The following is a 12,606-nucleotide window of genomic DNA, read 5'->3' as shown; positions in this document are numbered from 1 at the left end:
AATTAATTTTTGCCGCTGAATTAAACAGCGATAATTTTTATACATGAAAAGGATAGCATCCTGGGTATAGTATCGAGTTGAACGACTTTCCGACCGTATTGAGTAAATTATTAATAATAATGACGATGCAAAGGGTTCGACGAGAAACCGCGTATACTAGATATCTCTGTAGCAATATATAACTAGTCGATCAATTATTAAAATTATATCATCTTGAATGTTTACCCAGATAGAAATATATCTACGATGATCAGATTTCATCATGTCATGATCTTCTATAATATGATTGAAATGTATTGTATGTCTTGTAAATATCATATATTTATATATTATGTGATGATAGGTACCATATTAAAATTATATCATCTTGAATGTTTACCCAGATAGAAATACCTACGATGATCAGATTTCATCATGTCATGATCTTCTATAATATGATTGAAATGTATTGTATGTCTTGTAAATATCATATATTTATATATTATGCGATGATAGGTACCATATGAGCACAATAAGTTATTGCATACATATGATGAAAAATGTGAGCTCAAATATTATTAATTTGAGCATATTTATGTACTCATATAATGATATTTTTTTGCGAAAATTTTATAGATATATATATATATATATATATTTGTGTTTTGAGTAGCATATGAGTCTGCATCTGTATCTATTTTTGTCATCATGTTTTAAGAAATATGACTATATATGATTACAAAACATACAACCCAGCAAACACAAATGTTACAGTAACATAACATAGCTGTAATAGTTATGTTACAATATAACATTTACATCTATGTTATGTTACTGTATATATATATATATATATATATATATATATATATATATATGATAATATGATTGAAATGTATTCCTAGCAAACACAAATGTTACAGTAACATATATATATATATATATATATATATATATATATATATGATAATGATTGAAATGTATTCCCAGTAAACACAAATGTTACAGTAACATAACATAGATGTAAATGTTATATTGTAACATAACTATTACAGCTATGTTATGTTACTGTAACATTTGTGTTTGCTGGGTTGTATGTTTTGTAATCATATATAGTCATATTTCTTAAAACATGATGACAAAAATAGATACAGATGCAGACTCATATATATATATATATATATCATATATTTCAATCAGAAGATCATGACATGATAAAATCTGATCATCAGGCATTTCTATCTCGGTATAATCATTTAAGATGATATAATTTTAATAATTGATCGACTAACTTGCTGCAGAAATCGCAGTTTACGGTTTCGTCGTCATTATTATTATTTTACTCAATACAATCGGAATAAAGTCGTTCAACTCGATACTATTCAGGATGAGTTCATTAATGTTACCCCCAATAATCTTACTCTACTCAACGAGTTGAATTTTTGAACACACCCTAGTACTACATTAATAATTATATATTAATAGTAAAAATAATGATTATATATTAATTATGTTAATAAAATAATAATTATATTAATCAAAAATAATAATTATTTATTATAATAGTATATATTATTATTCCAAGATTATTAATCATTTGTTGATAAATCATAATTAATCCTTATACTTGATTAATGTAGTACAACATGGCTGAGTAGTGATGATCGTTTTCCCGCCTTTTGGCAGCCGAGAGATATGAAATGTCAAACAATATATTTTTGTACAAATATTATAAAATTATCACGGCTTGATTAGTGTGCAATATACACGCTAATTAACATGTCATATGATGAACAACAAAAGAAACGGTTTAAGTTGCAGGAAACAGCTATTGTAGATATTTCATCTTCTATTGGTAAGAAAGTAATGTAAACATTTCTTCATGTGGCTTCTATAACAGTTCGATTTAGAATAGAATAAGATTAAAATACACTGAATAAGGAGAAACTATGGAGAAAAACTGGATTTTATGAAATGCTTTACATGTTATTAAAAACTTTCTTATGAAAGTTTGAGGTTATAACATGTTTCAATATATTTTATGTAAAAATTCTCTAATTCTTTTTTTCTTTTAGAACACATTGCCAAATCTATTGAAGCTATGAGTGAGAATTATAGTGAGATCTTAAAAATCAACAAAAATGTTGTCACCTATCTGCAAAAGACTGAAAAATGTGAGAAAGGAATGAATCAAACTGCAGCGGATACAGAGGATATGGTCATTGAAGAGGAGCAGTAATTAGTATAATAATTATATTTAATTTATATCGCTTGTGCTTAAGGCACATTGATCCCTCACTGCAGTTTTTGATATGTTGTTATTCCAAAAAACTAATAAGTATGCATACAGTTTCTTGCTTTGATATAATTCAATACTGCGATGAAGAATCTTAATATTTAAGAATTTCATGTTATAATGACAAAACTGCAGTGGATACACAGCATATAAGCATTGGAAAGAAGCAGTAAATAGTATAACAATTATATTCATCTATATTACTTGTGCTTACAGCACATTGATCCCTGCAGTTTTTGATGTCATTGCTCCAAAAAACTAATTTAGGTATGCATACAGTTTTTCGTTTTGATATAATTCAGTATTGCAATGAGGAGCCTTAATATTTAAAAATTTCATGTTATAATGACTTAAAACTGTTTTTCCTAAAACTGTTCAGACACTTTGTGAGTGTCCTTTATTATAAATATAAATATTAATTAACAAATATATTATATATATGAAAGTCTAATGTTACATTATAAATTTATTGTTATGTGTAATAAGTAGAGTAAATAACAGTTATTTCTTACTTTGTCATTATAACAATAAATACAAAAACAATAACTTTATGAAATATAAATAATATTGACAAGAGTGTATATTTTTATGAATAATTCTTTTCTTATTATATCACAATATTCTTTGATCTTTATCCAACAGTACATACATAATAGTTTAACACCTTGGAACTAGTAAAGCCCATGTCATTCTGCTACAACTTAATAATAGAATCACAAATAAAATGTAATAATATTTCTTACACTACTAGGTCACAGACCTAATTCATTATACTATTTTATACATTGCGAACGCACCAATACTGAAAATTTATAGAACATGTTTTTTATTGCGATGAAATTGTGATAATCTAGTGAAATTATAAAATAATATATAAAATAATTCGCTCTTCCAGTTCCGAGGCATCGAATTGATAACAAGTCCCGTCTGTGTAACAAAGAGACTAATAAAGTGACTGTGGATACATTTTAGCAGTCTTGTAATCTGTACGTCCGTCCTAATTCTTTGTCACTTGTATTCTGGATCTCCCTTCTGTTTTCTTCTAGGATCTGATGGGTCCAACGGAATTATCACAGGGGGCACGTTTTCAGGCCGACGATTAGAGAAATTGTAATTTGAACCTTTTGTGGATACAAATCTGTTTACTGGTCTAGACAACATTATCGGTCCACATCTGGAACATATTTATGGTTACATTGCGAATAACTGTAAGTTGAATATTATAATTTTTTGTGATCAAACTGTACGTGAACCGAAAGGAGTGCAAATTATTGTTCACATATATCTAATCTCAGTTTTTAAAATTTCTTGTCATTTTGCGTCATTTTTCAAGGATTTTTTTAAAGCGTCAGTCTTGTTAGTAAAGTACAAAACATTCACCTCTAATGTTATATTATATCACATGAGTTATAATATCATTTTAGAATTTTTGACTAGAATTTTCGATTAGACGAAGTTTTGACAAATAGAAGCGAGTTGCATTTCGCTCTTGCACCTCGTCAAATAGCATAGAGAAAAGAAGAAAGATCGAAAGTAGTTCATTTGCGTGCAAACATTCTATGTGAGAAGAAAAGCACAAACATAGAATGCGTGATATAGATCACGGATAGGATTCACAAGGTGTGTGAGACTTGCAAAAATTTCGTGCAGAATCAAATAGGTGACCGAAATAGTCGAGAATATTTCGGTAAGAACAGATCGGTGCGTTCGCGCATGGCTTACAAAGTCATGATAGAGTAGTAGAGTGCAGTGAAAAGGGGAAGACGCCTTTTATATTCCTCTAGGAGATCCCTCTATTCTGTCCGTTCACACCTGCACGTGTTGTGATTGAAGTAATATCCAGTGCTGCATGGCTCGATTGTTCTGCACGAACAAACACAAAGATCCGGGTTCCAGATCTTCGTGTCGTTGTTCTTTCGGCACTTCTCCGCCTCGTCGATGTTGTCACAGACGCATTTGCAATTATGCGGCTCGTAATGTTGCTTGTCGTTGCAATGCTACGGTAAAAAACGATATAGTATGAATCATCAACGAAAAGAATGTCAACTTTGCGCGCGCGCTTAAATACGATTAAATTTTGCTTGTCCAACGCATTGACACACTTTGCGAGTGTCCGCACGTTACAAGGAAGCGTCAATTGTAGTAATATGTAATCAACGAAATTGAGAAATTGTCGAAGCTTACTTTGGCTTGAAGATTACACCGTACACTATACGCGTCATAAATACCTTAAAGTATATATAGTGTTATTTTACTAAAATACATATATATATAAAATTTATATAAAATTGAATTTTTTAAAATGTGTATATATATATATATATATATATATATATATATACACATTTTAAAAAATTGAATTTTATATAAATTTTTGATATTTTATATAATGAAAACGTTAATGAAATCTTGCATTTGAAGGATAAGCGAGATAAAGATAGTACATATAGAAAATGATTCATGCTTTCGGATCGCCTATTACTTGTGTTTTATAATGTATTTTGACGCATTGTTGGGATACTTGAAAGCACGAGAGGAGCTCGTGGTCTTTTCAATCGACTAGCTGACGTAAATCGCTCTCACGTACGTATGACATGTGAGAAACAATATAATGAGATATATATATGACATGTGAGGTGCGAAACTCGTGCGAAACGTGCGGCCTCGTTAAAGCAGGAAGCTGCCGATTATCCGCTAATTATCAGTCGTCAAATTACCTCCTCCTTGATTTTGCAATCGCACTTGCACTTAGTATGTTCCTCCAACGGCATGATTCGTCGACCCGCATAATTTAGTTCCAACGAAGCCACGTGCACCTTAAGATGACAAACGAATGAAAATGTTTAATAATTATCGCTCTTCCTCGAATTGTTTTTTTTTTATATTAATAGGCGCGTTCTTGTTTGTATATTCTTTAACAGGACGACGATAGATTACCTCAAAATTTCGAACTTCCGTGGCTGTTGGCTGGCATGAGAGCAGAGAGCTACTGCAACATCCACCGCATCTTTTGATCCGTGTGCAGGGCGGGAAGATAATCGTCGAGGGATCGTCGTCGTCCAGTTTTAAAGAGACAGGTTGCAACTCGGGCACACATTTAGCTGGTGTCGGTCTCTCTGCGTTTGAGCGTTCCTCGCCTTCGCTGAATCTACCTGAAAATTTGAAATTCGTTTATATTCTGTAATCTAGCTGAAAAATTTTAATACACATTAATCGTATAGATACAACAGCATTATATAAAAGATATTGTAAGAAATAGAAAGCTTTGACAATTTGGACATTAATTTTCAAGCGTTAGATTTTTTCTTTTTCTTGTGTGCAAACATTTCGTGTTTACGTTATTCGGATCAGGTAATGTCAACAAAACAGTATGTGATCTAAAGGTTTAAACGACGCGACAGTATAACACGTAATGTGAACAAACAGTTGGCCGAATGCTTGAAGTAAAATAAGCCGACATTAAATCGATATTAAATTTTCTGTAGGCATTATTAATTTTTTTTTCAAACGTAAAGATGGCCGACGAACTTGCTCAAGCGATTTCAATTGCCAATCATTATTTCATGTTGGTTGATGGAATGATTCCCGGTTTCAAGGATCATCTTGCAAATTGTGTGGTGCTCAAATGGTTTGGAAAAGAGATCACAGGAAAGAAAAATGTAGCTGCTTTTATTGCGTTCCATAAAACAGAATCCTTTCATACGTTTCACGACATTATGCCAATTTTGGACATCACCGCTGAGGAGAAACAATTAAATGGGTGAGAATATTAAAATGTTAAATTAAGTACACTTTCTCATTGCATTGTAGCTTCTATTTATATTCATGAAATTTTCACGCCTCTTTTTAAAAATTAATTTATATATGATATTCAATCTATATAAGAATTATATTTAATACGTTTATTTTATTTAAAAATGTAACGCTTTTCTTATTAATTAAAGACGATTTGACTTTTTGCGTAGGTCGAGAGAATCTTTAGATCAAAATACTAACAATAAGTGTAAAACCCACACGTGCAATGAAGAACTAACTCGCTATTCACATGAGACTGAAATGTCAATGAACCATGAGAACGAAATAGATTTTAATCGGGGAGATAAGGAAAACGGTGCAACTTCCGTACATAAGAATGGCTATGACACATTTAATATTGTACAGAACAAGCTGAAAATGATGACAGTTTTGGATGACGTGAATGCCAATACTGACGTAAATCAAAATGAAATAAGTGCAAAAGCAATCGCCAAGATGGATGATAAGTCTTATGATCTTAACAAGAACGATCTCTGTAATCTTTTCGAGCCCGAGATTACGTCTGAGGCTATCGTCGAGAAGATACAGAACATTAATAGGACAGAATTGAAAGAGGAAATGGCACCAACCATCAGAGCCATCAACAGAGAGTGTGGTCAAGGAGATGGACCTGTTATTGTTGAAGCTGGTACGACTAAGTACCTGGAGGCAAATGGAACAATAAAATTTTCACGGCTAAATATACGAGAAGGTAAATATATATTTTGCACAAAAGCAAGGTAGATATCTTATATTATGAATATAAATATATGAAAAGTAGCATTTAGAAATCAATTTAAAGAAAAAACACACGAAATAAATATTTTATCACGTCGAAAAAATCAAATACAAAACAATGCTAAATATATAAAAACTAATTAAAGCATATTAAAAATTGACATATTTTTAACAAGAGCTCTATTTGTTAAATATTATACATTAAATTATAGGCCCACGAAAATTATTTTACGTAGATAATGCTTTATTGATAATAAATGTTAGACAGATAATTAAAGAAAATTTATATAATTAAAATATAGTAAATTATATATATTAAGAAAATATTAAATTTCAGATTCTTTATTTTTATATCATCACTCAAAAAGCTGGAAAAAGAAGAATTGGGAACGAAAATGCAGATTACAGATTGCGTATTCGTTTTTAATCGATAATGTATCTCCGGAAATTGTCAAAATTGACATGCAGAAAAATGTTCCTTCTACCACTCATTCAAATGCACATAAAATACAAACTAAATTGCCAAGTCTAGAAGAGGCAATCCAAGTTAGCAATACATCAATAAAGGACTCGAACAATTTCGGTGGTTATTTGCAACCCTTAAATTTTTCAGAAGATCGCAAAAATTATTTGAAAACTTTCGAAGCTGAGATGCAAAAGAATTTCAACGTACAATCTTGCGTGCGTTACGTGAAAAATAAATTGATTTTCGATTATCCGAATAAAAAACCACTTTTGAATGTCATGTATAAAATTCACAAGATCATTTATACCGAAGTTCAATAAAATGTGTGAATCTCTTACGTAAAAAATAGCAGATGTAGAATAAATCTACACAAAATTGGCGTTTGTATCTATAATTACAGTATCACAAGGGAATTAATTGGCCGGGGACACGCTTCGGCGAATTTGTATTCAATAGAAAACTATATCCTGCGTTAATCGAAAAGCCATTTAAACTATTACAAAATTCCAACAAAATATTTTTGTATTTGCAATTGTAAAAATTTGTAACATACATTTTTTAAAGGCTTATGGTACTGCATCAAATGTATCAGAACGCATACGATCCACGTTAATTTACAAAATGATCTCAGTATACTGATAACTGCACGTTTGTGTAAACAGTAGAGTAATTAAAGTATACCGCCGCAAATAATTTGTTTCTCCTAATTGTTAGATGGAAAATATTGATTTTATCACGATTACACAGTGATTTTATTTGCATCTCGACAAACGATTATTTTGTTCTACGATACTTATACTCTATTACGCATATTGATTACGCGATATTGAAAAAAAAACAGACGTAATTAATAATATTAATATATTTTCTAATATTATGATTGCACAGTGATATATTTTCTAGTTTTTGTAGCAATAAATTGTGTAATAAATTTCAATTTCGATACTTTTATATAATAAAATACAATATGCATAAGTAGATCACAATTTGTTCTATACTTTTACGATACGACCAATTTTTTAAGATTATTGTTTATTATTGGTACATAATAATAAGTGATAAGACTTTGAGTGAATTGAACTTACTGCTTAAGGTAGATCCCTTTTGTGGAACACCATGAAGGAGCTGCAAAAACTCGTCCGATGATTCTATGGAATTTAATCTAATGGCTAAATCGAGCGGTATCTGAAAATAAAATATAAAAAATATTTTTACAAGATAAGTTACGTGTACATGTATTATATAAATGTAGTTATTCTCTATACATAGGTATATAATGTCTTAGTCAGTAATAATCTAATCAAAATCCGATAACGATCATAAGCGTGGTTGATCGATATATATGACTAACGATAACTTATGGTTTCCTAGCTTTTATTTTAAGATCAAAAATGATTGGAAGTTATTTTATTAATTTGTAATCGGCGAGATTTTATCGTATTCTATGTTCTGAGAAATTTAATATTAAATAATTGTAGATTATGCGTTTATAAAATTATTTAAAAGATTAATGACTAGTTGTTTTATTAATCTGAGACTAGCATTTGTGCGTTTTTCCTGCATCAGTTATTCCAGAAAATTTAATTGCGTAAGAAAAGATAAATTTAAAATGAACATTTCTCAAGTTTATTTTAATTCTGCACGCGTGATAAAATGTTCAAAGATCAAAGAAATAGAGAAATATAGAATCAAATAAATTGTAATTGATCATATGCGTACTAAAATAATCGAGATTGTTTCTTTCCGCAATCTCATAAATATTAATTTAAAAGGTAAACATGAAATTAAGTCCTTCGGTCGGGATATTCCCGTATAAATTGTGAATCATCCTATTCAATCGCGGATACTTGTATGACTAAGGAGAAAAGTATCTTGGATAAGTGCATATCGGTCAATGATCCATATATTACACGAAAATTTCATTTTTTTAAGAAATCAATTTTTTTCATTTTTTTACTGTATTTAAAACAAAATAAGTTTTAACTTGTATTTGTGTTACTTTGAAAGTAATATATCATATCTAAATAATATTAATTTTAATTCTTTTATAATGAATTACAATCACAAGAATGCTTGAATAAAAATTATGCACTTTTAATAGGTATTGCATAATCTACAAGCAATTTTGTTATTATGGCTTATCTGTTGAATAGTTCTTTAGTTTCAAATAGCTTAACAATTGTTAGATTTTCGGCATTTCTATTAAATTAACATTCCTTACATTGATAAATTATCTGTAGTAGAAAGTATACTATATATAGTAAGTTTGGGACACTGCATAGTTATGTTATTAGTCATTGATAGCTTTGAATGGGTGCGAAAAATCATTAGCTCCGATATCATGATTGAAACAGGTTCTCAAACAGGTCGGATCGCTGTATACCATGTATAAAAAAAAAGGAAAATAATAACGTAGCTGTCTAGCGAGTGGCTCAAAAGTTAAACTATATTCGCATATTAATCATTATTATCTCTCACGCCTTATTTTTTACTGATTTCAAAGACAAAGCTTAATTGAAGCACAAAATACGTAATCGTAGATTGACAGGAATTTAAATTAATTTTTGGAGAAAAAATCTGTAAATTTGTCAAAGTTTACTGAATCTTATGGAACGTTAGCTATAAAAAATATTAATTAACTATATATATATCTATATTTTCACGCGATACTAATAATGAAAGTACTATCGCTCCTTTTTAATTTTGAAACAAATATTTCCTCAGGATACAAGACAAAAATTTATGAGATTTGAAAGAAACAGGTTGCTCGTTCCATAATTAGCATAATCGAAAAATATTTTGCGTGTCGGAGACAATATTTTTTAGGAATAATCTTTTTTGACGCAAGAAATCGCGAGAAATTCTGAATCTCTGTTCTCTTAGTTTGTCGGCTCTCATCGAACTCGCAAGTATCGAGAACCTTGAAATGAAACCTCAAATGAACGACTTTACGATAACGACCACGCATAGTCTTTCCTCTTGGGATAGCACTGGCTACGACCTTGCCAGGAAGCAAGGTCTTACATTCAGCGCTTAGGCGCCGTTATATTTTATTGAGCATTCTCGATTTCACTACTGACTCAGCCGCGACGATATTATAATAATTATCTGCCTAATAACTAGACAGGCTAATAACTATACTGTTGACATAAAGATTTCTCTTCTAAGCAGCCGACTCGCTTACTCAGTTATTTTTTCAGTTGCACGCGAATTCATTATCTTTTACGCGTTTACACGTCTACATTTCCTCTTTCTTCTAACCGGAGTATTTATTATCTTGCATTTTTGTTCCTTCTCTTTAACAGCATCGCAAATTGTAAAATAGAGTTATTGATATCGATCACGAGCTAGTCGATCAGGTATTTACACAATTGCATGCAAGGTGAGACGATGTACGATCGGTTTCACATCGTGCCGCGAATTATAAAAGCTTGTCGATTGCACGCGTGTTGCGATTATTTCATTGGAAAATATCCTCGACATTGGCAAACTCGGCCTTCGACGTCATTTCGACCTTTGCAGAAAGTAATTCTTGGAAACGAAGGTGTTGCAACGTGCACAGTACATCATTTTAGTTGCCTTATGTTTTAATTTTTAATTTTTTACGTCTTTAACTACCTGTAAAATAAAGCGCGGACAATTGAAGATTTTCCATTTTTTTCAATCAAATTGTCCATTTTTTTAAAATATCAAATATTGTTTTACATTAAATAGATTATTGTCTGTGACTAATAAATTTGGCCTTTTCCTTACATCGTAATCGATTGCAAACCAGAGATAAATATCTATAAATTTAATCCATAATCTGATAAATTTAATCTTATAATAACTTATCTTTCGAATGACTCAAATTAACTTAATGTGATATAACAAGAATCATCAATGTGCACCAAAATTTACCAACGTATCGCTGTTAGCCGTGGACCTCTTCGCGGGTTCATGTTCATTATCAAGGGCTCTTGATGTGGAGCCGATTGGTCCAGGAAAGACTATGTGATCGGGATTGCCATGATACTGAGTGCTGACCTGTCCCACGACGAATCCGCTGCAGACAATCGCAAAAACGAACGTTCTTACTCCAAAGTGAAACAGCTGATTGTCAAACGATACGTCAAATTGCATTTTCGTTTGCAATACGTTTCTACACAGTTTCTATTATACAAAATACACAAGGATTCGCGTCGATGTCGACGATAACGATACGGGGATGTTACGTCAACGATTACTATTATTATTATTCGATTATTATCCGCGATTATCCGATTCTTTTCGCGACTGATCTATTGATTTGTTTTCTCTTTCTTGTTGCCTCTTCGTATGGAGCTTCCGAGTTTTCTTGCGTGACAAGCACTTATTCCGAGCGGTACACCTGTGCGTTGCAAGTGCCCGCGCCACAACTGATGAGATGAACACGTCTCGCGCGTATTTCTTGACTCACACGCACACGCGTGCGCACCGCATCGAGCACGCTCGCACGAATCGCTGCGGAGATAAGCGGCGTGACTTTTTCCCAACGTTCCTGATCGGCGTTCGTTCCTCGATCGAAATGTTTATCGCTATGAAACTGCATGAAAAAATGCGATGTGGAGATAACGTACTGTGTGTCTTTCTCTCTTGCATGATCCAGGAAATCGCATTCTGCGAATTCGTCCAGAAGTCCGAATAAAAAACGGGTGCAATCTAAAAATAATAAAAAAATTATTCTGTGTTTTATCACTATTTTTCAATCACACACATATTTATATATATATATACATATTCATATTTTTGACCATGTATAGAGTATACATGCATGTATACATATATATAGTCTTGAATAAAAAAATAGAAATTTTTGAAATTTTAATTGAAAGTTGAAGAAAAAGTGAACATTCTTTTGGGCACTCTGTTTTGTTTATTTATCACAGAACGTTTGTGTCAATATTCTTATTAATTAAAGTAATATACATGAAAGTTTTTCGTGCTTGGAAAAATGCCTTATATTTATCAGATTAATATTATTAGATATTACGAAACATTTCAAAGTATCCTCATAGAAATAGTCATAATTTATTATTACAATTTTTTTAATACGGAAAGAACAATTTATGTGTATGTGGGTATATGTGGATGAAGTAGGCGTTTAAATTTGCATATAAAATCAACTTAACCTGAGAATTAGTTTTCATAACATTACACTTCAAGGTAATAATAATCTGCGGAAAATCCTCAGGTGTCCAATGATGCAAACATATACTTACGTAAAATAAGAAGTTGCAGATAAATTTATACAATTTATTAATATCACTTAATGAATAAAATCACAGATTCAGCAATTAATATCAAATTAACC

General features: G+C 31.1%; 2 protein-coding genes and 1 long non-coding RNA gene across 4 annotated transcripts; 2 read left to right on the top strand and 1 right to left on the bottom strand.

Annotated features, from left to right (window-relative positions):
• Nucleotides 1–1,612: 1,612 nt before the first annotated feature.
• On the top strand, nt 1,613–2,303 carry LOC146724718 (uncharacterized). Its single transcript, XR_014926553.1, has 2 exons — nt 1,613–1,834; nt 2,055–2,303. It is a non-coding gene; the product is annotated as an uncharacterized LOC146724718 (long non-coding RNA).
• An 82-nt stretch (nt 2,304–2,385) lies between these two features.
• Nucleotides 2,386–8,785, top strand: LOC114942599 (uncharacterized). 2 transcript variants are annotated; one of them, XM_029317998.2, is made up of 4 exons: nt 2,386–3,483; nt 5,872–6,035; nt 6,241–6,782; nt 7,146–8,785. In XM_029317998.2, exons 1-4 carry the CDS (start codon nt 3,463–3,465, stop codon nt 7,592–7,594), a joined length of 1,176 nt encoding a protein of 391 aa, XP_029173831.1. In that variant the 5' UTR covers nt 2,386–3,462; the 3' UTR covers nt 7,595–8,785. The 2 variants fall into 2 exon arrangements, with proteins under 2 accessions (XP_029173831.1, XP_029173830.1); XM_029317997.2 differs by having other exon boundaries at nt 5,197–6,035.
• Pvf1 (PDGF- and VEGF-related factor 1) lies at nt 2,857–12,605 on the bottom strand. The gene is made up of 7 exons (XM_029317999.2): nt 12,515–12,605; nt 11,175–11,954; nt 8,360–8,459; nt 5,213–5,427; nt 4,993–5,091; nt 4,088–4,272; nt 2,857–3,449 (listed from the first exon to the last, which is right to left on the bottom strand). The coding sequence occupies exons 2-7, from the start codon at nt 11,394–11,396 to the stop codon at nt 3,284–3,286; spliced, it is 987 nt and encodes a 328-aa protein (XP_029173832.2). The 5' UTR covers nt 11,397–11,954; nt 12,515–12,605; the 3' UTR covers nt 2,857–3,283.
• Nucleotide 12,606: the final 1 nt, after the last annotated feature.

This window comes from Nylanderia fulva, unplaced genomic scaffold (genome assembly GCF_048542155.1).
Source record: "Nylanderia fulva isolate GAGA-0341 unplaced genomic scaffold, ASM4854215v1 Scaffold12, whole genome shotgun sequence".
Taxonomy (NCBI): Eukaryota; Metazoa; Arthropoda; class Insecta; order Hymenoptera; family Formicidae; genus Nylanderia; species Nylanderia fulva.
Note: the sequence above shows the minus strand (reverse complement) of the source record. Positions and strands in the feature narration are given on the sequence as shown.

Excerpts from the sequence above, each read along its gene's own strand:
- LOC114942599 (XM_029317997.2), top strand. The coding sequence starts at position 5,791 with ATGGCCGACGAACTTGCTCAAGCGATTTCAATTGCCAATCATTATTTC. Across the intron at positions 6,036-6,240 it reads GAGGAGAAACAATTAAATGG|GTCGAGAGAATCTTTAGATC; the intron begins GTGAGAATATTA and ends CTTTTTGCGTAG. Across the intron at positions 6,783-7,145 it reads ACGGCTAAATATACGAGAAG|ATTCTTTATTTTTATATCAT; the intron begins GTAAATATATAT and ends ATTAAATTTCAG.
- Pvf1 (XM_029317999.2), bottom strand. The coding sequence starts at position 11,396 with ATGCAATTTGACGTATCGTTTGACAATCAGCTGTTTCACTTTGGAGTA. Across the intron at positions 5,092-5,212 it reads CGGAAGTTCGAAATTTTGAG|GTGCACGTGGCTTCGTTGGA; the intron begins GTAATCTATCGT and ends TGTCATCTTAAG. Across the intron at positions 3,450-4,087 it reads TTCAATCACAACACGTGCAG|ATGTGGACCGATAATGTTGT; the intron begins GTGTGAACGGAC and ends AATATGTTCCAG.